The 26,526-nt window shown below is 39.3% G+C and overlaps 3 protein-coding genes and 1 long non-coding RNA gene across 6 annotated transcripts; 2 read left to right on the top strand and 2 right to left on the bottom strand.

Moving 5' to 3' along the window:
* Positions 1-2,340: 2,340 nt before the first annotated feature.
* Positions 2,341-7,958, top strand: LOC131318638 (serine/threonine-protein kinase PCRK2-like). The gene is made up of 4 exons (XM_058348549.1): positions 2,341-2,818; positions 5,187-5,447; positions 6,820-6,945; positions 7,162-7,958. The coding sequence occupies exons 1-4, from the start codon at positions 2,438-2,440 to the stop codon at positions 7,624-7,626; spliced, it is 1,233 nt and encodes a 410-aa protein (XP_058204532.1). The 5' UTR covers positions 2,341-2,437; the 3' UTR covers positions 7,627-7,958.
* LOC131318652 (uncharacterized) lies at positions 3,607-5,190 on the bottom strand. The gene is made up of 2 exons (XR_009197765.1): positions 4,838-5,190; positions 3,607-4,788 (listed from the first exon to the last, which is right to left on the bottom strand). It is a non-coding gene; the product is annotated as an uncharacterized LOC131318652 (long non-coding RNA).
* A 6,190-nt stretch (positions 7,959-14,148) lies between the features above and the next one.
* On the top strand, positions 14,149-19,373 carry LOC131318644 (serine/threonine-protein kinase PCRK2-like). Its single transcript, XM_058348561.1, has 4 exons — positions 14,149-14,592; positions 16,616-16,876; positions 18,123-18,248; positions 18,464-19,373. Exons 1-4 carry the CDS (start codon positions 14,272-14,274, stop codon positions 18,938-18,940), a joined length of 1,185 nt encoding a protein of 394 aa, XP_058204544.1. The 5' UTR covers positions 14,149-14,271; the 3' UTR covers positions 18,941-19,373.
* A 1,466-nt stretch (positions 19,374-20,839) lies between these two features.
* LOC131333194 (probable serine/threonine-protein kinase PBL10) lies at positions 20,840-25,276 on the bottom strand. Of its 3 annotated transcripts, none has more exons than XM_058367586.1 (7): positions 24,955-25,276; positions 24,608-24,716; positions 23,678-24,003; positions 22,766-22,901; positions 22,531-22,673; positions 22,301-22,424; positions 20,840-21,627 (listed from the first exon to the last, which is right to left on the bottom strand). In XM_058367586.1, exons 2-7 carry the CDS (start codon positions 24,675-24,677, stop codon positions 21,197-21,199), a joined length of 1,230 nt encoding a protein of 409 aa, XP_058223569.1. In that variant the 5' UTR covers positions 24,678-24,716; positions 24,955-25,276; the 3' UTR covers positions 20,840-21,196. The 3 variants fall into 3 exon arrangements, with proteins under 3 accessions (XP_058223569.1, XP_058223578.1, XP_058223585.1); XM_058367595.1 differs by having other exon boundaries at positions 24,608-24,722; positions 24,959-25,276; XM_058367602.1 differs by having other exon boundaries at positions 24,608-24,714; positions 24,959-25,276.
* Positions 25,277-26,526: the final 1,250 nt, after the last annotated feature.

Genomic DNA, 26,526 nt, shown 5'->3' with positions numbered 1-26,526 from the left:
ATTTTTTATTGGTTGAAATGGTGTGGACCCCACTACGAAGTGATGTCATGCTTACTCAAAAGTGTATTGCATAATAAGCATGACATCACTTTGTGACGGGGTTATTATTAATTAAGGATTAAGGATCCCGTCTATCCACACCGACCGACGGAATGTGGGGCCCACTCCGGTCTTACCAGTATGATCCGATTCGTTCAAATTTTTTTTTAATAAAAACAATGAGTTAGCCCGCGAAAAATTAGCTCAATGCAATATGTGTAATTGCTCGATCAAATCTTTAATTTTTTCTTTTCGATTTCGAGATCTTAAAATCTGAAAGAAAAAATTGAAGATTCGATCGAGTACATACATATCGAATTTAAATGATTTTTCCCCTGAGACTTACTCGGTTTTTTTTAAATAAATTATTAAACGGCTCGAATCATCCATGCGGGACTCAGAGTGAGCCTTGCATCTCTGTCAATACCTCGTCGGTATAAATTTGATTGGTCCCTTAGGATTACGCGTTAGTATTTTTTCGGATTACCTTTTTATTTTTTTATCCGCGATTACGTGTTACTCCATTAGAACACACAAATCCAACAAGGTTGACTGGCTTGATTTGACCATTACTTTCGTTATACAGGAAATCTTCCAAATTTTGAAAGAAATAATAAAATATACCAGGAGAAGTTATTCACTGTATTCGGTTGTCCATATTACTCACGGATCTCGAATAGGTGAATGCAATGGCGTGTAAATCTACGGCTTCATGTTCAGTTCAGTTAGTTGGTGGGTTTGTTCTTTACATAATTGAGCAAGGTTTGATTCTTAAAGTCAAGCTGCAAAAAAAATAATTCCTTATGAATTCACTAGTCATAGTGTCAGAAAGAAAATTAGTTGAGTTACGCATAAACTGACACATAAATTCATAGGCTTGGCAATTCGTGGCAAAGGCCTCCTGCCGGTACTTTTAAGATTAATGTGGATGGGTCCTGGAAGAAAGGGTTGATGAGAGGGGGTTTTGGGGTTGTGATCAGGGATTTTCGAGGCTGTTTTGTTGCTGCTTCTATGGGATTTTTTCAGTGGTACGCGAGTTCATTGGTTGCAGAAGCCTTGGCAATTTGACATGGTATTTTGTTGGGATTTCAACTCGGTTTGGGGTCTGTTATTGTGGAGAGTGATGCTCAATTGCTCGTGAATATGCTCAATGGTCAAGCTACAGTTAGTCAAGAGATGGAAGTCGTTACTCATGATGTTCAGGTTTTGAGTAATAATTTCCATTGTTGCAGTTTTTCCTTTGTTCGTAGGACCGTTAATAATGTTGCTCATATATTTAGCTGGTGAAGGTTTTTGTGGTTTGGGATATAGTCGTTGGACTGAATCCCCTCCGTTGTGGTTGCTTGGTCCTCTTTCTAGGGACGAGTCTTCCGTTTGATGTTTTGTTTGGAATTTTAATAATATCACCTGTTATCGTTGTGGCCAAAAAAAAAAAAATATATATATATATTCATGGCCGTTTAAAAAAAAAACTTACGTAAATCTATGCCAAGCAACAATATACTAGGAGAGAATTAAGAGCTAAAAGGAGCTTATTAATGGTCCTTGTATTTTCAACACCGATCCTACACCAATATGTGATGGGAAGAAAACTAGAGAGATGGGAAGAAAACTAGGGCTACTCCGGAGAGTGATGAATAATCACTCATCCGGCTTCGCTAATAATGGAATGTACTGTCTCCGTCCGAATTTAATTATTCCTAATTTTATTTTAACCGGCTGAAAAACGAGTTATATCTTTGAATCCGTAATGAATTTCATATCGAATATGGATCTTGTTTGATAGATCTCGATTAATTCTATAATACAATATTTTCAAAATCACATAAAACATTATAAATTGAAAAATATAATCGATTGAAAAATGACACAAATTCCAAAAAAAAGACTATTAAATCCGGACGGATGGAGTAATTTCAATTCCACTTGAGAGAGTAATGAATAATTATTTATCCGGCCTTGCTAAAATGGAGTTTAATTTCAATTGTACTCAAGAGAGTACCGAATAATCACTCATGTGGCCTCGCCAATAATTGAGAGTGAACAAAATTGTACTCCTGATAAATAAAAAAAAAACAAAATTGTACTCCACCCTCCAACGTGATAAATGCACCAAGAACCGATCATTAGTTCAAATCAAAACCTGCTCTGCTCCCTTCTCCCCATGACCAGATTTTTTAAACCTATACATAAATTCAAGTTGCTTTTTATATTCCTGCAAATATATAAAAAGTACTCCGTAATTCTTTTCCCACAATCCGGTTAGAATCTCAACGCCCTCTCTCTCTCTCTCTCTCTCTCTCTCTCTTCAATATCTCTCTCCTAAATTCAACTCCTCTCTCTCTCTCTCTCTTCCTCTCTACGAAAAAATCGCTGGGCTTCCGCCCACTTCCGCCCCATGGACTGCTTCAAAATCACCACCGTCGACGAGGAATACGACGGGGACGGCGCTGTTCCGAGGCCGTCCGCCGCGTCCAAGGTATCGTGGGTTACACGGTCCCTGAGCGTGGCGTCGAGCTCGAGGCGGTCCGAGTCGGCGAGAGACTTCACCGACTCGCTCGAGTTTTTCACCCAGCCCAGGGCCAACAACCTGCGGGTGTTCACGTTCGGGGAGTTGAAAGCGGCCACGAGAGGGTTCAGCAGGGGCATGATGATCGGAGAGGGAGGGTTTGGGTGCGTTTACAGAGGCGTTGTTAGGTTTTCCGATGTTGATGATGGTAATTGTTCGGGTTCGAATATGGATGTCGCTGTTAAACAGCTCAATCGCAACGGATTCCAGGCAAGGCTTTTGTTCCCTGTTCCATTAAGCATGTGTATATGCGTATACGAACAGGTATCTGAACTTATTGTGCTAAACAATCACTAGAAGTGTTGTGTTATAGGTTTTCTGAGTATCATGGAACACGATGCTCTCAGCAGAGCTCAATGGAAAAAATCATTTCATGTAGCTAGGGCTGCAAATGAATAGAGCTGCTCGCAAGTAGCACAAGGCTCGGCTCGTTATAGGCTTGGCTCCTTAGTAAACGAGTTGAGCCCAAGCTCATGTTTTGAGCTCGTTTATTAAACACACTGAGCTCAAGTTAGGTGTAACTTCAGGCATTGCTTTTGTTCCCTGTTCCCTGTTCCCTGTTCCATTAAACATGTATATGAATATTGTTTATATGAACAGGTATCCGAACTGATAGTGTGCTAAACATTTACTACAAGTGTAGTGTTACAGGTTTTTTTGGTATCATGGAACATGATACCCTCCGTAGAGTTGAATGGAAAAAACGGATTCATTTAGCTAAGCCTGCAAACGAACTAAGTTGTTCCCCAAGCAGCTTGAGTCTCGGCTCGTAAGGGCTCAACTAGACTCAGCTCATTTGTAAACGAGCTGAGCTCGAGTTAGTTGTAACTCAGCTCATTTTTGCAGCGGTTTGGCTCGTTTATAGAGGCTTGTTTGGTAAACGAACTGAGCTCAAACACCTCGATACTAAACAAGCCAGCTCAAATGTTTGGGCTCGATTTGAGCTAGACTTGTTTTGAATGAGCGTAGCTCGAACACTTCAAAGCTCGGTTTGGCTCGACTTGTTTTCAGCCCTACATGTCAACCCCAATTGATTTGGTCTTAAGGCTTGTTTGGTGTTGGAAAGTGACTCGAATTCTTTATTCGAGTCTGTTTAGGCTTATGTGACTAGAATTCTATTCTAATCAGTTTAGATTTATTTTTCCTGCTTTCCTATTAATAGGGACCTTTGGTTATTGGGGCATGATATTAGGGTTTTGAGTTATCTCTTTGGGTTCCACTAGGGTTTGTGTCTCCCTTTCGGGTTCCACTAGAGATTTGTATCGTTTGGTGCTTCGTTGAGAGTTATGGGTATAGTCGGCTCTTTGTAATTTCTCCTCATTCATAGTGAATCCTCTTTCGCTCTTCGCCCGTAGCGTACGTTTTTACTTTGTGTTTGAGTGTAACCACGTATATCTTTGTGTCCTTGTTTTTATTGCTTGTAGATTTGTTTATTCCCTACTTCGTGTCTGTCATTACATTTGGTTCGGTTTGTTGTGTTAAACATAGGGTTAGCCTTCACTACTAGATTGAAAACAAAGGAGAAACTTATTACTTGTCTTGATGGATTTAGAGGCAAGAAATGGCGAGATAGGATAGAAAAGTAAAGAAGATATGATTTTTTAGTGGGTCATTTTTATTTCTCTCAAAATCTCATTATTTGGGTGACATTTGGTGAGAAACATAATCTTTTCCTTTCTCTTCCTTTCATGCAAGCCAAGGGGCTTGTAAATTCAATAAGTGGAACTTTAATTCAGAAGTGTTAAATTTACTTTAAACATAGATTCCGTTGAAATTAATTTGCCCCATTGTGCCAGTTTTTATATGCAACTTGATTACATAACATTCACCGTGTCTTTTGCTATAATTTCTTATGTCCACATTATTGGTATGGTTTCTAATATTGTGCACGAAGTAGACATTCAGTTACTGTAGGACCATGTAGCATGGACACAGATATGAATACAGACACAGACATGGGATACGGCAATTCTAAAAAAATGGGGATACGGACACGGCGGGGACACGCCATGTGTATAAATAAATAAAAAATAAATATATGTACATATATATAAAAAAAATTATGAACCATTGTATATGAATAATTTCACAAATTGTTTAAATTTTTTTTCAATGGAAAAATTACAGTTTAACCCAAATGTTTTGAATAATTTCAGTTACTGTAGGACTCTAATTGCTGCCTGAGTTTTTGAGCTTGTTCCAATTGGTTTCTGCACTTCCCAGGCAAACTGGTATTTTTGCGTCCGGGCTTCAGGCTTCTATATCTTTTATTCCAATTCCTCCTATGAAATTGATATTGAATAGTCAACATTAACCTATATTTTCAAAAGATGTGCCCCTTCCGATGTCCATGACTGAGGTGGTTTAAAAAAGACTTGCTCTCACCTGTCACTAGCCAGGACAGTAGATATGAAGGATGTGGCTGGTGGGGTCATAGGACTTTTGTCTAGGAGAATGATGAAGTGAATTAGCATAGTTTTTTTTTTTTAACATGTTTGAGCCTCAATCTTCTCCTGTTTCAAAATTCTTATTACAAGGTCATCTGACGGGTTCTGTTATTTTGCATTCTAGTATTCAGGGGCATAAGGAGTGGATTAATGAAGTGAACTTTTTGGGTGTAGTCAAGCACCCAAATCTTGTAAAGTTAGTGGGATATTGTGCAGAAGATGATGAAAGAGGGATACAACGTCTTCTGGTGTATGAGCTTATGTACAACAAAAGCTTGGAGGATCATTTATTTATTCGAGAAGTGTCTCCTCTGTCATGGATGGCAAGACTAAGAATTGCTCAAGATGCAGCTCGTGGTTTGGCTTACCTGCATGAAGAGATGGATTTTCAGGTGTTTCATTCTCTTCCCTTGTAGAATTATAAGTCATTTTAGTTTGATTTTTCGAATTTTAAGCATGGTTTCTCAATCCATTTGAAGTTTTCCTGTGACTATTGAGACTCCTACTTTAAATTTGTCATCATTATGACTACATTGACTAGATGTATCATAGGACGAGTTAATTGAAAATGCGAATGGGATGCAATATTAAATGTTGTCGCTGACATCAACTAGCAAGTCTTGACTTTATCCTAACCTAGGGCACATGTAGAACTTGAAATTTCCTGCTCATCAGAGTTCTTGTAAACGGTCAGTTTGTCTATTGAAGTTTCTTTAAGCCTGGTGAGGACCTATGCTTTTGAGGGAGCACAAAAATAAAATCCTATTTGTCCTATCTTTTCCAAGGAAATTCTTTTTCTGGAAGAATCTGTATTCTGTTCCCAATTTTAAACCATTTAGGCATCAAATAACTGTGTGATGTTCAAATTCAGAACTACCATTGCCACCTGTAGTTTGCCAACCCAAGAAAAAGCATCATAGGTACTTCCAATTGCAAAGGCAACATGCTGAAAGGGACAATGATAGTATGAGGTTTGTATCATATGTCTTTCTGTACCAACAATATAACAAAAAGAGGGTTTATATTTCCATGGCTGCACGCATGACCAAGAAGTTTGAACAGATTCTACAATAAACCTATCTTGTGGTGGTTAGTTAGAAGTTCAATTTATGATGAAATCTCAAATACCCTTCAAGAAGACAGCCTTAAAGCCACCAGCCCACCTTTTGGTGTTATGTGCATACAACATTCTGACCGAGTTGAGTTTTGTTCACTCTCTACTTAAGAGGGTGGACATTATCCTCCTTATTGGTTGAAATAGTGTGGATCCCACCACAAAGTGATGTCATGCTTACCAAAAAATGTATTTCATGGGTGGGACCTACACCATTTCAACCAATAACAAGGAGGGTAATGTTCACCCTCTTTTAAGGAGGGTGAACAAAATTGCACTCCATTCTGACCATTCTTATTGATTTAATTGAAGACTTCTTGTGATGTATTGGCCAAGGAAAAATTATCGGTTTGTATTTGGTTATCGTGATCTATCTCTTGTGTCTTGCCATAGGATGCTGCTGGACAGGGATTTATTTTCATTAATTTTTTCCATTCAAGGAGTTCAACGTTGAAACAATAATGACAGAGTACAGACCCTCTCAATTATGGATTTGTGATAATACTAGCTAACACATGCATTATGTCCTTTTGTTGGCTTTAGGTTGTTGTGGAGTGTGGACTTAGCCTATGTAGCGATAATCTACAACTCGGTTAGCTTTCTCAATTGGTAGTTTTCTGGTGTTATTTTGATCTTCATTTTTTGTGCAGCTAATATTTCGAGATCTTAAAACTTCCAACATTCTCCTGGATGAGAACTTCAGTGCAAAGCTCTCAGACTTTGGACTGGCTAGGCAGGGTCCAGCTGCTGGACTAAGTTATATTTCAGCATCATCGGTAAGTTTCTAGTTCTTTCAGTTTTAAACATGTATAGTCACTTCTTTATGGTGGAAATCACCAGCACCTGACTTAAGAGTTATTTGCAAATCAAGACAGCCAAAATAGAACTGGTCAAATGATGGGTTGTGATTGTTTTGCGGGGTTTTCAAGTCCCTGCATCTTCTTTAAATGAAATCCTTTGCTTGTCTAATTTTCTCACCTTTTTCTTGTCAGGTTGTTGGTACAGCAGGTTATGCAGCTCCTGAATACATTCAAACTGGCAGGTTGACTGCTAAAAGTGACGTTTGGAGCTTCGGTGTGGTTCTCTACGAGCTAATCACAGGAAGGAGAGCAGTAGAAAAAAACATGCCTCGCAATGAGCAGAAGCTCTTGGATTGGGTGAGACCCTATGTGTCAGATTCAAGAAAATTTCACCTTATAGTAGACCCCAGACTAGAAGGTCAATATTGCATCAAATCAGCTCAAAAACTTGCTTCTCTGGCAAACAAGTGCCTCGCAAAAAATGCCAAATCCCGGCCTAAAATGAGTGAGTTGGTTGAGATGCTAGGAAAGATAATTAGTGAGACATTATCGGAAAATGATTCTGCTCCCCAACATGCTAAAGAAACTCAAGGCAAGAAGGAAGAAACTGAGAAATCTGTTCGGAAGTTCAATTGGAAAAACTGGACACTCAGATAGTAAATTCCATTCGGGATTTTTTGTGCTCCAGGAGGGGGTGTGAAACCATCCCCATGAAATAAGTCTTTAGCGGCCAGTTGGAACTTAGATGATTATATCGTCTCTTGGAGTGGTTTGGCTTTGCTTCTTGTATATGTCTGCTGTTGTTTTGGTGCAGAATATGGGACTAGTGTTGGAGTTTTTGGCTGTTCTGGGCCGCGTTTTGTATTACTGGGATGGGAAGTGCTACAATACACGCCCTTTATTTGGGTGGGTATCATATGCACCCTCATTGAAACACGCCAAAATATTATGAATCTATTGCTAAAAAGTTACGAATCATATTGATGAAAAGATACGAACTTTTAGTATAAAAGTTACGATACGAAATAAAATGTTATGAATGACCGGTCCTGTAAGTAATTTTTTATAAGGTAGCACAATATGAATCACACAATAAGTGTATATGGTACACATCTTAAATGATTGTGTATTGAAGACTTTTCCTATTGGAGTATGCCTTGTTGAGTTTGTATTCTTTGATTGGACTATATTGTATTTGATTACTTATCGGGAAAAAAAAAACATGGTATGCCTTTCTTACCCTGGCAATGGCAAGATAAGAGCTGCTCTTCCAATGGGTTGCATCTTTTTGCCGTTGCTCTGAAAATTGGAGGCAAATTTTCTCCTCTCCATTATGCTGTCAATCTTCAATGTAGTTAATAGAAGGTGTACACATGTAAATTCTTGTGGTATCCATGCTGTTTTCATTTTACACGAACTAGAATAACCAAATCAAACCGACCTTTGTGTCCCAATCAAATGGGGTCGGCTACATAAATCTTTTTTTCTTCCATTGAGCTCTGGGTCACTTATTCACTCAAACCCATTAGACTCATATCTTTGCGCGCAATGACATCTAATGTCAATTTAGGTTTTCCTCTCCCCGTAGCGTTGCTACCCAAAACTATCTTATTCGCTCTCTTAACTACTGTATCTCTAGGTCTACGACAGACATGGCCAACCCAAACCACCTTAGTCTATTTTTCTTCAACTTCTCCTCTATATGTGCTAAACCTACCATCTTACGAACCGTTTTATTTCTAATCTTACCACACATTCACCTCAACATTATCATTTTCGTTATATTCATTTTGCTCACCTGTTGTTTCTTACACGAACTAGAATGCAAGTGCTATTTGTAGTATGATGCGGTGGAGGTGGTGTTAGGTGATATTCTTTTTTCTACAATGGTTATTGAATTCTTGTGAAAGCAAGATATAATTTCTGGGGATTTAATTTTTTTAGTTGCTTATTGGGCTTAAATCCAGAGAGAAATAAAATGATGACCTACTGGTTAGCCTCTTGAGGTTCGGACCCATTTTCTACCATATGACAAATACAATACCAAATTACCAATTAAAACACCTCTGATGCCATGAGACTATATCTGAATCATGAAAACCAAAAAAAATGATTGTAAATCAAGTCGAAACGATTTGTTTCTCCGCATCATTATCTGCTCTATCTTCTCTCTATTTTCATTCATATTTCCCCCCCCCCCCCCCCCCCCCCTCTATAAACCCGCTAGCCTTGTCACTTTCTGCCGGATTCGCACCCTGCTAAATCATGGCTTCGCTGGCTCACCGCATGAACATTATCATTTTTCAACAAAGTGGGAACCTCTAAATGAAGAGGCAAATCAATGGCAATGCATCACTAATAAGCAGAAGGTGATGGGGTTTATCTTGTTAGGTTAATAGATAGAGACAGTTCCTGTACGATGGGTCCCAGAATGATATGGGCTTCCCTAAAGTCTTCGAACTTCGAAGGTGGGCCAGGATATTCGTAAGCTAATGGGCTTTGCTTGTGATCCATGTGGGCATGTGGAAGCAGTAGTACCTCAGAAAGCCAACCTTTTCTTCTTTTTTTGTTGGTTACAAAAGGAAGGCCTAAGCCCATTAGCAACAGATCTTAATCTGCCAATGCCATCAATGTCGTTCCCGCAAATGCTCCAAGATCTCTAAAGGGGCTTTCTCGTGGATTATCTCTCTCTGCCTCAACTTCAGGCCTATCTTTACTAACTCATGAGCACATCCATTCGAAAAGCCAACCCTTTCTAGTGAAAGATTTCTTTATTCCCCACCTCTCTCTCTCTCTCTCTCTCTCTCTCTCTCTCTCTCTCTCTCTCTCTCTCTCTCTCACACACACAGAGATTGTAGTCTTCTCCTCAGAGTCAGATTGTCCAAGTTTTGGATCGGAGGAACAATCTTAATCTGGATCATATATTAATATAATCAATGGTTCGAAATTTTTTAAAGACTTATCGTAAGAACATTTTCTATGAATTGAGAGTAGACAAAAGTTTTGATATCGACCAAAATTAGCCAAAACACCTGTATAGTCAACTGAACAGTGTAGGTGCAGTCAAATCGTCTACCGTTGACCTGAGAAGACTTTTTGACCGGCCTACCACAGACCAACATGTGGCAAAGATTTGAGGGAAAAAAGGTTAACCGGTTGACCCATTGACCTTGGATAAGACTTGTTGACCGGGCAATCCCAGGAGGACACATGGGAGAAAGTCACGCGACGTGGGGATCCACGCGAGATGTGCCACGCCGGAAGCACGCGAGGTCACGCCTACTGCGGAAAGACGAGGGACCTACTGCCCTTGTCTCTTCGGTCCTCGTGCTCCTTCCTTCACCCCACTGGATCATTTCTCTCTTTCTTCTTCTAATCATCAGCCAATCGCACCTCTCCAGCTCTCGTAGATCTACACGAAAAGCACACCTCACGCGGAACCCCAACCTACAAACAGATACGGGTTAAAAAACACAAGGCCCTTAGATCGCCGCCTAACAACCTGCATTATCATTGAACGATACAAAAAAGAGCAGCTTCTCTGTAAAAGCTTTCCTGTGATTCATTTAAGTGAAGAGTGGGGAAGCAGATGGTCTGGGATAAAGCAGCTTCGGCTTTTCCATCACCTGCGCTTCGTCTGCGAGGCTTTGGCCCACCGCTTGATCTTCGAGCATTCACTTTCTGTTTCTTCTGAATCCCGAAGCATGTTCCAATTCCTCCACCACTTCGTTCATCCATGTTGGAGGTGATGCATAGCTATCGGAAAGGTGATGGTTGCACGGATCAAATTGGCAAATTTGGATCTCCAAATAGATGCTGGATTTCATATTTTTTAGAACTTGTGCCTAATGTTGTTTCTATTCAATTAAGAGTAGATGCCCAAGGGGTGTCATACCCCAGAGTCCTAGACTTATATGTGCCGATGTACGCTATTTCGAATTTTCGAGTTAATGCAATGTATTCCCTTTTAACCAAAAAAAAACTGCATTATTAAAGAGCGTAAAGAGCGTGTTTCTCATTTTCTAAAAAACAAAAGAAAAAAGAGCGTGTTTCTCTTTAGCGAAACACTCCAGAAGTATATTCCCTTTTAACGCTAGTACTATTTCGAATTTTGCCGCTTCTTCGAAAATTTCAACAAATTATTGAAAATTGCTATTCCCCCCCCCCCTGACACACCCCCCCCCGGCCCCACCTCCCTTTTCCCATTCTACCCCCCTCTCTTCTCTCTCTCTCTCTCTCTCTCTCTCTCTTTTCTTTCTTTCTTTCTTTTTTTCTTTACCGTTCGGTTTTTTTTTTTTCTTTTTTTTTTCAGTTTCAGTTTCGTTTTTTTTTTTCATTTTATTTTCAGTTTCTTTTTTTTTTTCATTTTATTTCCTTTTCGTTCTTTCCAGTTTGAATTTTTTTCTCTCTTTAATAATAGGTTCAAGTCTAATTTTAGGCTTTGTAAAGTAATTGAGAGAAAAAAAAAGTGTTTTAATTGATCATGTTTATCCGACTGTTTTATTTTTATTTTTTTGACCTTTATAGATTAAAAAATATAGTTACTAAAATAAGTGTTTCAATTTTCAATCCGTTTGAACCGGTGCAAAGTTGTTATTTTTCTGATCATTTCATCCTAAATGGATCTAGTAAATTTTTGGCTCCAAGGCCTTTCAATGGACACCCTAAGAGAGTTTTGAAACTAAATAATGAGTCTTAGGGTATTTGTTGAAAGGCCTTAAACCAAAAAATTCATTATGACCATTTAAAATAAAATAATAATAAAAACGATCTTTGCTCTGATTTAACTGAATTGAAAATTAAAACACTTAATTCTTGAATTATATTTTTAAATATACAAATGGTGTATTTATAGAAATTAAATAAATAAGGTATAAGTAATTAAATAAAAAAATAAATGAAAAAATAGGTGGGACCCGGGGGGCTCAACTGCCCTCATTGGCACAGTAGCCCCTACGAAGCCCCTAAAACGTTTCCGTTTTAGTTATAAAAAAAATAGAAACCAGCCATTTGCAATCCTATGGAGTAGAGACGTGATTTGAAGCAACATACTACTGAATCAGTTAAGAGGATTTATGCTAAATAATAGTTAACAAATTTATTAAATTGTACTATAGTTAAAAAAAAGTAATCCTAAATATAACATTTGTATTTTGGATTAGTATGTCGTTTGCAAAATACATTTCGTAATTAGTTCCCGAACACTAATTGTAATCTTAATTGAAAATAGAATTTGAGTTAACCAAAAAAAAAAAAGAAGGGAGGTAAATGGGAAAAGAAACAAATAAAGAAAATAATTGAAAAAAAAAAAGATTCAAAGTGGAAGGAATAAAAGGAAATAAAGAGAAAAAAAACGAAAAAAAAAAATCCAGCCGAAAAGAAACAAAAAGAAAATAAAGAGGGAAAAAGAAAAAAAAAAGTAAATGGGAGGAGGGAGGGGCAGGAGAAGTAAAATGGGGGGAGGGGAGGGGGTAATATGGGAAATGGGGTGTGGGGCCGGGGGGGGTGGGGTGTCAGGGGGGGGGGGGAAAAGCAGCCCTCCAAATTATTCTACCAAAAGTAGTACTCCGAGTATTCTAAGGTCCGAACTAGTCCTGATAAAAAAAGAAAAGGTCTGAACTAGTCCTTTCCCAAGTTGTGCCCACGTACAATTCTAGAAAGCAGCTAGCTCGATCTCTATCCGGTATGCACTTGACTGGGTTATTATTCATACCGACGGGGATGCGGGATCCACTCCAGGTCTCACAGGTACGATCTGATTCGTTCAATAATTTTTTTTTAAAAATGAATGAGTGGATCCGTTAAAAATCGTATCAATTCAATATGTGTAGGTACTCGATTGAATCTTCTATTTTTTCCTTTCAGTTTTAAGATCTTAAAATCTGAATGAAAAGATTGAAGATTCGATCAAGCATACACACATATCGGATTGAATTGATTTTTCTCTATGGCCCACTCGATTTCTTTTAAACAAATTATTAAACGACTCGGATCATCCGTACGGGACTTGGAATGGGCCCCGCGTCTCCGTCGGTACCTCGTCGATATAAATTTGATCGGTCTCCTTAGGATTACACGTTAGTAGTACTATTTTTTGGATGACTTGTATTTTTTTCCTTTTCCCCGCGGTTCCGTGTTATTAAAAACTCACAAATCCAACAAGGTTGAGTCGCTAGATTTGACCATTACTTTCGTTATAGTACTCCCCGTACAAAAACTCCAAGTTTTGGAAAATAATAATAAAATATACCGGGAGAAGTTATTCACTGTATTCGGTTCTCCATATTATTACTCACGGATCTCCAATAGGTGAATGCAATGGCGTGTAAGTCTACGGCTTCACGTTCAGTTGGTTGGTGGGTTTGTTCCTCACATAATTGAGCAGGCTTCAATTCTTGGAGTCAATCTGCAAGGAAAATAATTTCAGTCCTAATGTCAGGAAGAAAATTAATTGAGTTACATCACATGTACATTCATGGCCGTTGAACAAAACATGTCAAAAGTGCATTGTTAGCAACAGCGGAAGCATTTTGAAGACATTTTATAGTAGTATACTAAAATTTCAGGAGGTCGAGGATTAAAAGCATTAATGAAGGGAAAGAATTAAGAGCGCAGAGAATTTTTTTACAAAAGATTATATATGTGATTCTTAAAAAAGCTTATTAATTGTCCTTATACTTTTAATCCTTTTAACACATATCCTACACCAATATGTGACCGGAAAGAACGCTGGGCTACTCCGGAGAGGGATGAATAATCACTTATCCGGCCTCGCCATTAATGGAGTGTAATTTAAATTCTAGTTAGAGAATAATCACTTATGCGGTCTCACCAGTAAGAGAGGGCGACCAAAATTGGACACCTCCCTCCAACATGATAAAGGTGCCGTTCCAATTTTACAGTAAAAAGAAGGTTTTTTAAGTTCAAATATAATGAAAATAAAAAATATTTTTTTAATTTTTTTGCACCGTTTTAAAGATCTCGATGAGATCTATCAAATAAAATTCATATTGGTGATAGAAAAAATATTTACGTAAACACATTATGCTTGAAAAACTTTGTTTTTCTAAAACTTCCTTTTACTGTTGAGTTGAGTTGGAACACCCTCAAAATGCACCAAGAACCGATCAAAATTGCGCCCTTTTCCTGAGTCCCCAAGACCAGATTTTTTAATCTCCTATAAATACAAGCCGCTTTCTATTCTTGCAAACATAAACGAAAAGCAATTCTTTTTCCACAATCCGGTTAGAATCTCAACGCCCTCTCTCTCTCTCTCTCTCTGCGAAAAAATCGCTCGCCCCCATGGACTGCTTGCAAATCGCCACTGTCGACGAGGACGGCGCCGTTCCGAGGCCGAACGCCGCGTCCAAGGTGTTGTGGGTTTCCCGGTCCCTGAGCGTGGCGTCGAGCTCGAGCCAGCGCAGGGCCAACGACCTGCGGGTGTTCACGTTCGGGGAGTTGGAAGCGGCCACGGGAGGGTTCAGCAGGGGCATGATGATCGGGGAGGGAGAGTTTGGGTGCGTTTACAGAGGCGTTGTCAGGGTTTCCGATTTTGATGATGGTAATTGGTCGGGTTTGAATATGGATGTCGCTGTTAAACAGCTCGATCTCAACGGATTCCAGGCAAGGCTTTTGTTCCCTGTTCCATTAAGCATGTATGTATGTGTATACGAACAGGTATCTGAACTTATTGTGCTAAACATTCACTGCAAGTGTAGTGTTACAGGTTTTCTGAGTATCATAGAGCACGATGCCCTCAGTAGAGCTCAATGGAAAAAATCATTTCATGTAGGTTGGGCTGCAAACGAAATGAATAGAGCTGCTCGCAAGCAGCTCAAGCTCGGCTTGTTAATAAACGAGTTGAGCCCGAGCTTGTGTTTTGAGCTCGTTTATTAAACACGCTGAGCTCAAGTTAGTTGTAAGTTGTAATTTCAGGCATGGCTTTTGCTCCCTGTTAAACATGTATACGTGGGTATATGAATAATGTTTATATGAACAGGTATCAGAACTGATTGTGTGCTAAACATTTACTACAAGTGTAGTGTTACAGGTTTTTTGGGTATCATGGAACAGGATACCCTCCGTAGAGCTCAATTGAAAAAAAATAAACGGATTCATTTAGCTAGGCCTGCAAATGAACTAAGTTGTTCGCCAAGCAGCTTGAATCTTGGCTCGTTGTGGCTCAACTAGACTCGGCTCGTTAGTAAACGAGCTGAGCTCAAGTTGGGTGTAACTCAGCTCGTTTTTGTAGTGGTTTGGCTCATTTATAGAGGCTCGTTTAGTAAACGAACCGAGCTCAAACGCCTCGATACTAAACAAGCCAGCTCAAATGTTTGGGCTCGATTTGAGCTAGACTTGTTTTGAACGAGCCTAGATCGAACACTACAAAGCTCAGTTTGGCTCAACTTTTAGCCCTACGTGTAAACCCCAATTGATTTGGACTTGAGGCTTGTTTGGTGTTGGAAAGTGACTAGAATTCTTTATTCGAGTTGGTTTAGGGTTATGTGACTAGAATTCTATTCTAGTCAGTGTAGATTTATTTTTATTGCTTTCCTATTAATAGGGACATTTGGTTTTTGGGGGTTGATATTAGGGTTTTGAGTTGTCTCTTTGGGTTTCACTAGGGTTTGTGTCTCCCTTTCGGGTTCCACCAGAGATTTGTATCGTTTGGTGCTTCGTTGAGAGTTACAGGTATAGCCTAAGCCGGCTCTTTGTAATCTCTCCTCGTACATAGTGAATCCTCTCTCGCTCTTCGCCCATGGAGTACGTTCTTACTTTATGCTTGAATGGAACCACATATATCTTTGTGTCCTTGTTTCCGTTGCTTGTTGGTTTGTTTATTCTCTACTTCGTGGCTGTCATTACATTTGGTTTGGTTTGTAGTGTTAAACATAGGGTTGGCCTTCACTACTAGATTGAAAACAAAGGAGAAACTTATTACTTGTCTAGATGAATTTAGAGGGAAGAAATGGTGAGATAGGATAGAAAAGAAAAGAAGATTTTTTGCAAGCCAAGGGGCCTGTAAATTCAATAAGTGGAACTTTAATTCAGAAGTGTTAAATTTGCTTTAAACATAGATTCCATGGAAATTAATTTGCCCCATTGTGCCTGTTTTTGTATGCAACTTGATTACATAACATTCACTGTATCTTTTGCTATAATTTCTTATGTCCGCATTATTGGTCATCTTTTGCTATGGTTTCTAATATTGTGCACGAACTAGACATTCAGATACTTTAGGGCTCCAATTGCTACCTGAGTTTTTGAGCTTGTTCCAATTGGTTTCTGCACTTCCTAGGCAAACTGGTATTTTTGCGTCCGGGCTGCAGGCTCCTATATCTTTTATTCCAATCCTTCCTATGAAATTGATATTGAATAGTCAACATTAACCTATATTTTTCAAAAGATGTTCCCCTTCCGATGTCCATGATTGAGGTAATGAGGTGGTTTAAAAAAGATTCGCTGGCACCTGGCTAGTAGATTTGAAGGATGGGGCCGCTGGGGTCAAGGGATTTTTGTCTAGGAGAATGATGAAGTGAATTAGCATAGTTTCTATTACATGTTTGAGCCTCAATCTTTTCCTGTTTCAAAATTCTTATTACAAGGTCATCTGATGGGTTCTGTTACTTTGCATTCTAGTATTCAGGGGCATAAGGAGTGGATTAATGAAGTGAACATTTTGGGTGTAGTCAAGCACCCAAATCTTGTCAAGTTAGTGGGGTATTGTGCAGAAGATGATGAAACAGGGATACGTCGTCTTTTGGTGTATGAGTTTATGCACAACAAAAGCTTGGAGGATCATTTATTTATTCGAGAAGTGTCTCCTTTGTCATGGATGGCAAGACTAAGAATTGCTCAAGATGCAGCCCGTGGTTTGGCTCACCTGCATGAAGAGATGGATTTTCAGGTGTTTCATTCTCTTCCCTTGTAGAATTATGTGTCATTTTAGTTTGATTTTTCAATTTTTAAGCATGGTTTCTCAATCCATTTGGAGTGACCAGATGTATCATAGGACGAGTTAATTTTAAGCATGTTTCATTCTCTTCCTTTGTAGACTCCTACTTTAAATTTGTCATCAGTATGACTACAGTGACTAGATATATGAATATATGATAGGACGAGTTAATTGAAAATGCGAATGGGATGCAATATTGAATGTTGTCGCTGACATCAACTAGCAAGTCTTGACTTTATCCTAACCTAGGGCACATGTAGAACTTGAAATTTCCTGCTCATCAGAGTTCTTGTAAACGGTCAGTTTGTCTATTAAAGTTTCTTTAAGCCTGGTGAGGGCCTATGCTTTTGATGGAGCACAAAAATAAAATCCTATTTGTCCTTATCTTTTCCGAGGAAATTCTTTTTCTGGAAGAATCTGTATTCTGTTACCAATTTTAAACCATTTAGGCAGGAAATAACTGTGTGAGGTTCAAATTCAGAACTACCATTGCCACCTGTAGTTTGCCAATCCAAGAAAAAGCATAATAGGTACTTCCAATTGCAAAGGCAACATGCTGAAAGGGACAATGATAGTATGAGGTTTGTATCATATGTCTTTCCGTACCATCAATATAACAAAAAGAGTGTTTATATTTCCATGGCTGCACGCATGACCAAGAAGTTTGAACGGATTCTACAATAAACTTATATCGTGGTTGTTAGTTTGAAGTTCAATTTATGATGAAATCTCAAATACCCTTCAAGAAGATGGCCTTTAAGCCACCAGCCCACCTTTTGGTGTTATGTGTATACAACATTCTGACCATTCTTATTGTTTTAATTGAAGACAAATCATATTGAAGACTTCTTGTGATGTATTGGCTAAAGAAAAATTATCGGTTTGTATTTGGTTATTGTGATCTATCTCTTGTGTCTTGTCATAGGATGCTGCTGGACAGGGATTTATTTTCATTAATTTTTTCCATGCAAGGAGTTCAACGTTGAAACAATAATGACAGAGTACAGACCCTCTCGATTATGGATTTGTGATAAAACTAGCTAACACATGCATTATGTCCTTTTGTTGGCTTTGTCCTTTTGTTGGCTTTAGGTTGTTGTGGAGTGTGGGCTTAGCCTATATAGCGATAATCTACAACTGGGTTAGCTTTCTCAATTGTTAGTTTTCTGGTGTCATTTTGATCTCATTTTTTGTGCAGATAATATTTCTAGATCTTAAAACTTCAGACATTCTCCTGGATGAAAACTTCAATGCAAAGCTCTCAGACTTTGGACAGGCTAGGCAGGGTCCAGCTGCTGGACTAAGTCATATTTCAACATCATCAGTAAGTTTCTAGGTCTTTCAGTTTTAAACATGTTAGTCATTTCTTTATGGTGGAAATCACCAGCGCCCTACTAAAGAGTTATTTGCAAATCAAGACAGCCAAAATAGAACTGGTCAAATGATGGGTTGTGATTGTTTTACGGGTTTTTCAAGTCTCTGCATCTTGTTTAAATGAAATCCTTTGCTTGTCTAATTTTCTGACCTTTTTCTTGTCAGGTTGTTCGTCCAACGCGTTATGCAGCTCCTGAATACATTCAAACTGGCAGGTTGAGTGCTAGAAGTGACGTTTGGAGCTTCGGTGTGGTTCTCTACGAGCTAATCACTGGAAGGAGAGCAGTAGAAAAAAACATGCCTTGCAATGAGCAGAAGCTCTTGGATTGGGTGAGACCTTATGTGTCAGATTCAAGAAAATTTCACCTTATAGTAGACCCCAGACTAGGTGGTCAATATTGTATCAAGTCAGCTAAAAATCTTGCAGCTCTGGCAAACAAGTGCCTCGCAAAAAATGCCAAATCCCGGCCTAAAATGAGTGAGGTGGTTGAGATGCTAGGAAAGATAATTAGGGAGACATCATCAGAAAATGATTCCGCTCCCCAACATGCCAAAGAAACACAAGGCAAAGAAACTATAGGCAAGAAGGAAGAAACCAAGAAATCTATTTGGAAGTTCAATTGGTGCAGAATATGGGACTAGTGTTGGAGTTTTTGGCTGTTCTGGTCCACGTTAGTATTACTGGGGTATGCTCCGTTGAGTTTGTATTCTTTGATTGGACTTTAGTGTATTTGATTACTTATCAAAAATATAAAATAAAATGGTACGCATTTCTTTCCCTGGCAATGGCAGATAAGAGCTGCTCTTTCAATGGGTTGCATCTATTTGCCAATGCTCTGAAAATTGGAGGCAAATTTTCTCCTCTCCATTATGCTGTCAATCTTCAATGTAGTTAACAGAAGGCATACGGATGTAAATTCATGTGGTATCCATGCTGTTTTCATTTTATACGAACTAGTAGAATACAAGTGCTATTTGTAGTATGATGTGGTGGAGAAGGTGTTCGCTATTTTAGCCAGGATTTTAAGATGTATTTTCGTCTTGCTGATATAATCTCATTTTCTGAGCTTGTATAGTTGCTTGGATGGGTTGCTGAACCCAACAACGGGTTTTTTACAAGCAATTTGTATGGTTAGATATGTCTTTTTATGTTGGCTCTTGAATGCAGCCTCGATAGAGATCAGCCTCCCGGTGAATCTCATCTCAGCTGATATTGGTGTCAGAAGGAAGAAGCAACATCTTGTGATATTCTTTTTTCTACAATGTTTATTGAATTCTTGTGAAAGCAAGATATAATTTCTGGGGATTGAATTTTTTTAGTTGCTTATTGGGCTTAAATCCAGAGAGATATAAAATGACGAACTACTGGTTCGCCTCTTGAGGTTCGAACTCATTTTCCACAATATGACGTACCAATTAAAACACCTCTGATGCCATGAGACTGTATGTGAATCATTGGGGGGGAGGGAATTCGATTGTAAATCTAGTTGAAACGATTTGTTTCTTCGCATCATTATCCGCTCTATGTTTTTCTTCATATGGTATTATTTTTTCCCTCTATAAACCCATCAGCCTTGTCACTTTCTGCCGAATTCGCACCCTGCTAAATCATGGCTTCGCTGGCTCACCGCGTGAACATTTTCATTTTTCAACAAAGTGGGAAACCTCTAAATGAAGAGGCAAATCAATGGCGCATCACTAATAAGCAGAAGGTGATGGGGTTTATCTTGTTAGGTTAATAGACAGAGACAGTTCCTCTATGATGGGTCCCAGAATGATATGGGCTCCCCTAAAGTCTTTGAAGGTGGGCCAGGATATTCGTAAGCTTATGGGCTTTGCTTGTGATCCATGTAGCACGTGGAAGCAGTAGTAGTGTAGTAACTCAGAATTAATGGAGCTGTTTGGTGAGCAAAAAGCCGACCTTTTCTAGTCAAAGCTTTCTTTATTCCCCCGCCGCTGTCTCTCTCTCACACACACAGATTGTAGTCTTCCCCAGGGATTCGGATTCTCTCTGGTCTGAGTTTTGGACCAGAGGGATCGTCCTAATCTGGATCATATCTTAATATAATCAGTATTTAGAATTTGGTCAAAGACTTATCGTAAGATTCCCCATCCAAGTTTTTGATCGGAGGGGACAATTCATTCGAATCTCGTCCGTACGTTGGTATAATCAATTATTTGAATTTGTTCAGAGACTTTTACCAGTAATACTTAATCAACTTTTACCAATTACAGTCTCAAAGCAAAATCGAATCATTCATTGTAACAATGGGCGATTCAAATTTTTTGGACCGTACCCTCTAGTCCAAATTAAGGACCAATTTCTTCTCTTGGAGATAGCTCTCCAAATAAAGTTAGAAAATCATGTTAGCTACTATCTTGAGATTATGAATCAAGCATCATCAGAAGTATTGTTTGCTGACAAATCAACTTCTAAAAGCCCCCCTTAGAATCATAAATTATTCCACAAGCACCTACGACATATCATAAAAAGCTACGAAGGAAAAGCTAAAATAAAATAAAAAAATCTGCCTCCAAAAATTTTACGCAAACACGCGATAGCATATGATCTTCAGTTGTGACGCTTTAAAACAACATACTTACAAAGAAGGGAAATACAAGCGTAAAAGAAGCCAGACAAACTCAAATCACTTCAGTGACTTCAATCATGCAAAACCACTTGCATCGCTAATCAGGCTTACACATATTTTGCTGTAACAACATTTCCTATGGACCGAGAGTCGACACAAGTTTTGATATCGACCAAAATTAGCCGAAAACACCTGTACAGTCACTGAACAGATACGGGTTAAACAACACCAAGCCCTTAGATCGCCGCCTAACAACCTGCATTATCATTAAAAGAAGAGCAGCTCCGCTGCAAAACTTTCCTGTGATTCATTTAGTGAAGAGTGGGGAAGCAGATGGTCTGGGATAAGCAGCTTCGGCTTTTCCATCACCGGCTCTTCGTCTGCGAGGCTTTGGCCCACTGCTTGTTCGTCGAGCACTACTTTGTGTTTCTTTCGAATCCTGAAGCTGTTCCAATTCCTCCACCACTTCATCCATGTTGGGCCTGAACTTCGGGTCCATGGACAAACTTCGCACTGCAAGGCTGGCTGCCTTATAGGCAGTATCCAAAGAGTACTGGCCTTCGAGACGGGTGTCGAGGACGCGAAAGATTTTACGTTTGTTGCCCAAATAGGGTTTGGCCCATTCCACCAGACCATGTTGTCCGGATGGCCTATTCTTGTCCACTGCTCGTCGGCCTGATAGCATTTCAAGTAGAACTACTCCAAAGCTATAAACATCACTCTTGGCAGTCAAATGACCTAGAATAGGCAAACGTAGAATTACTACATGGACAACAAGAAACGATGACTGTATGATATAGAAGGTTAAAAATGGTGTTTTAATAGAAGCTAATTAAAGAAATACATCAGTTAAGCACTACCATTTTAAGGCGGGCATAAGCTGGTCCAAACACCCTGAATTAAAACAAAAACGCTACAACTTTGCAAACCCTTTTTACTTATTGATGTTTGAACGGGTCATAATTGAGTGTGTTGATGACACCCCCTCATGTGAGTAAAATTGGTCAAATTTTGTTAGTTTGTATAGCATCACTCTTTTGCAAAAAGTAACACTACTTGTCAAGTTCAGTCCCCAACCAAAACTAACAAAGAGAGCAAAACAAGTCAAAAAGAGAAGCACCATTAATCCGTTATTTTAGAGTATTGACTTTGTCTCTTATCTCTCTGTTGGACATTTGTGCAAGTGGACACAAGTTTGGGAGCTGGTGGACGGTGGACCTTCCATTATAATTCCACAACCACATACAAGCATAAAATAGATACAATGGTCCAAACCAGTGTCCCTTTAGGACCGGAACTTGAAAAAATTACAAAGGGTAAGCCAGGTGGGTCAGAAGAAAGAGAAACATGAGTCGAAAAGAACATATAAGGACATGCAAATGGGAAAAAGTCCACATGCATTGAGTCATACCGGTGGCTAGATACTCTGGAGCTGCATATCCGTAGGTCCCCATGACCCTGGTGGAGACATGGCTCTTGTCGCCTGTCGGCCCATCCTTAGCCAAGCCAAAATCAGAAAGCTTCGCATTGTAGTTCTAAGAATATATCATAAAATGGTTATCAGAACAACACGAGACTGAATTTAACTTTCTAGGATTGGAAATACGAGTAGTAACAATTTTTGTGTTTTGTAGAACATACGGAATCAAGCAATATATTGGAAGTTTTGAAATCCCGATAAATGACTTTTGTTTCAGCACTGTGAAGAAAAGCAAGTCCCTTTGCAGCACCGAGAGCAACTTTTAGACGAAGGTTCCAAGAAAGAGGTTGGAAGTAAGAACCTCCTGTTACACAACAATTTGATCTCTCATTACAAAGTTTCCATATAGGATAAATTTGGGGTTTTAAGTCTTAAGGATGGGTAAAAAGAACTCACTCCTGAATAAATGATTCTCTAAGCTGCCCCTAGGCATGAATTCATACACGAGAAGCCTGTGTTCATCCTCCAAGCAATACCCAACGAGTTTCACGAGATGCGGGTGATAAAACTGCCCCAGATAATTCACTTCTGCCTGTAGGACCAGTAATCAGCAAAAAATTACAAATCAAATCAGAGTAATGTGCTTTGTTACCAATTTATTTCGGACATCTTCAATCCTCAACCGAAAAAACAAATGAAGAGAAAGGGCCTGAGGAATTTTCTTTGAGTAGGTGATGAAATAAATGCTCAATCGTTAACAAAAAATTGCAAGTTGCCCTTGTAATGCAAAGACCAAAAATGTGCCCAAAGCAAGGCATGGAGCCAATGCCAATTCTTTTGTCATATATGGCAAAATTGCCATTTTTTAGATTGAGAGATGGAAAGAAATAACAAAGCATGGGTGCAACAACTTTGCCATTTTTTTTTTTTGGCAAAAAGACACTATTCATTGTCCAAAAATGAGAATGGCAATGGCAAAATGAGATTCATGGGTGTGGATGCTCAATCTATTGAGCATCTCCAGTTGTGTGCTAAAAACACAAGCAAAGGCCAAATTTGGCAAGAGCTTTCAAGAAATCATCTTCCATGTCAGCCAATCTCTTGCCAAATCCAATCTATGGAAAATCAGTATCAAATTTGGTTGCCAAATTCGGCAAAGGTCTCAATCAATCTGATGGAACCCACAAATAGTTTTCCATTTTGTGAAGTACAAAGAAGAAATGGCATTTAAAATTGAAGCAAGAAGGCCAAATTACAGCATTTGGTGTTGTAGCATGCCAAAATTTGACTTTCGCATTGCCATTTTGGGCCTTTGGCATAAACCACATGAGATGCTCCACTATCCAGCAAAAAGAATGAACCACTCACCAGCCATTCTCTGTGACCTTGGAAACCATCTTGGTTAAGCCTTTTCACAGCAACAACAACACCAGTCCCAGGCTTTGCGGCTGTATAAGAGCCCTCGTCGATCCAACCCTTGAAAACTGAACCAAATCCACCTTCTCCAAGTACGCTATCCGGACGGAAGTTCCTTGTGGCCATTTTCAGATCAGAAAAGGTAAAGCTCTTCAAATTAGCAGACTGCAAGATTTCACCCTCACTCCGAGGAGTCAAAGGCACAGAAACTGATGACCCTTTACTGACAGAGCCACTTAGATCAGTGCCATCTGTGCTAACAGGTTTTGAATTCACCCCTGGGAAGGCCAACGCAAAATATTTCCAAATGTCAGCTCTCACAATGTGAACCTTGGCGTACATAGGGAATAGATACGAAAAAACTGAGTCAAGATCATCTGGCACATGCTCTATTTCCAAAAAAAAAAATCGCAGCGACTTGATTATTCATGGAAAAGGGACGAAGATGGAGCTCCTTCATGAGAAAATTTTGGGCACATCGGTTATTTGTAACGCTCTCACGTGGATGGGTCTCATGTATGTGTATGTCTTGCACCATGTAAGAGTAGCGCTGCAAATAGCCGTTGTACCTAAATTTTGGTGTTCTTGAGTAGGGGTTTGAGAAAATGGGATCGTTTAAAACAAGTTCGGATACAACGGTTACAAATAACCCTTGCATCCAAATTTTTTTACCGAATTCTCCTACAAATCAATAGTCATTTGAAAAATAGTAAAACTAAAAATAAAATGGCAATACCAGAACCCAACTCAACAATTCCAAACTCAGAATTGGAAAATACTGAAAAGCTCATCAAAACTTTTAGGCATGCAAATCAGTTTTAGTAAAAAGCCCAACAATTCAAAAGGACACAGCAACAGTTCAAAATTTCTCAAGAAAAATACCTGTGTGACAGGGGCTCTCGGCTTTGATTCTAGCACTCAGGCAAATCCCCATTAGTTGACTCCAAGTCATGAAGAAAGAACAACCCACTTCGGTTCCTTTCGCAGGCCTCTATTCCTACCAGATCATCACAAATTTTAGTCCTCCAGCTGAACACAACTTCAAAAAAGCACCCAAGAAAAGCAGATCTACGTCTAGAAAGATGGGGGGGGGGGGGGGGGGGGGGGCGAGGAGGACAGGACAATGTGTTCTACAACAAGAGAAAAGAAAAAAAAAAAAGACAGCTTTATATGTATCCCAAATTTCTCCCCAGCAGATACTACATCTGAAAATTAGCACTAAACAAAACAAACCCACCTCGTAGTCTATGAATTCAAGGCTGAACTGAAGTAGTGTTTGCTGAGAGAAGAGAGCACGGAGAGAACTAAGGTTGTGTTTGCTGAGAGAAGAAAGCACGGAGAGAGAGAGAGAGAGAGAGGGTTGGGCTATTTATCTCTTCAGGTTTGGTTTAGTGATTGCAAGTTGTAGCAGTTGTGCAGACAGGAGGGAGAGAGGGGTTGGGTATTTCGGGGAAGAGCATTAATAGCGGGCTGGTGGACCATAACTTTTTGATGATGCTCTCTCTCTCTCTCGGTCTTCCTCCCTCTCTAAAGATACACACACGATTTCTCTCTCACACACTAAGGGAAGACCCGTTCAAATAAAATAAAAAAAAACCCGTGGAAGAAGAGATAAGACTGCGGCTTGGGAGGAATTTTCCGCTGCTTGGACTGTTGTCTTGCTTGGGAGTATATTGTCAGTTAGAGGCTTAGAGCTAGGCAACGAACACGATAACACGATATAAATTGGACACAAAGTTAGCGGGTTAACGGATTATGGTTTAACATTTTTGACACGAAACACGAAAATGACACGACTCGATAACACGAATTCTAAATGGGTCGGGTTCGGGTTGAACACGCGAGACACAAAATTGACACGACCAACACGGTTACTAATCTGTGTCACCCATTAACACGAACATATATACATAATGTATGGTATATATGTAATTCTATATAGAGTTGGGCAACAGACACTATAATACGACACGAACCAGACACGAAGTTAACGGATTAGAGTTGAACATTTCTGACACGAAACACAAAAATGACACGACTCGAGAAACACGAATTCTAAATAGGTCGGGTTCGAGTTGAGTGATTTGTGACACGAACCCGAATGACATGACACGAACACGACCTGTTACTCAGGTCTATAGTCAGTGCAATTATTATTAATGTAATATAAATAATGGAGTAGTAAGAGCAAGTTTACCAGTTGTTAGGTAAAAATGCTAGTAAACAGTATATTTTTTTTATTTTACCTACTCACATCTCTCTCAACACTACACCAATATTATTTATTTTACCTATTCTTTATTAAAATATCAATTTTTTCCTCAGCCAAGTCTTTCTTTGTTGGAGAGAGAGAGAGAGAGAGGAGGAGGCGATAAACTAATTGTTTAATGGGTTACTCATGAACAGTTGTTAGGCAAAAGAAGCTAACAACTGTTGCTGAAGGGATTCTACCGTGGGCTTTAGCAAAGCTGCTGCAGGTGAAAATTTCACTCTTTGGTTAGCTAGAGTAGCTTTTTCGACAGTTTCCCTCAGCTGGTAAACTTGCCCTAAGGAGTAAATTTTAGTCCAGTCGTTGTAACTTGATGGCTCGTGGTCTTAAGAAGGAGAAGTTTTTTTGGTGTGGGGTTGGTATATCTCACGTGGTACTCGCTCAGCACATTCAGGCCATTCAATATATTTTTGGACGATTTGGATTGAAATCATCTACCTCCTCTCACCCCTAACACTCTCTCACATTTTTTTCTCTCTAAATCCGAGCTATCCAAAAACGTAAGAGAAATTTTTCGGTGCCGGGTGGGTAT

This window comes from Rhododendron vialii, chromosome 1a (genome assembly GCF_030253575.1).
Source record: "Rhododendron vialii isolate Sample 1 chromosome 1a, ASM3025357v1".
In the NCBI taxonomy this organism is placed as follows: domain Eukaryota; kingdom Viridiplantae; phylum Streptophyta; class Magnoliopsida; order Ericales; family Ericaceae; genus Rhododendron; species Rhododendron vialii.
The sequence above is the reverse complement of the archived record's forward strand: the minus strand, read 5'-3'. Positions and strand labels throughout refer to the sequence as shown.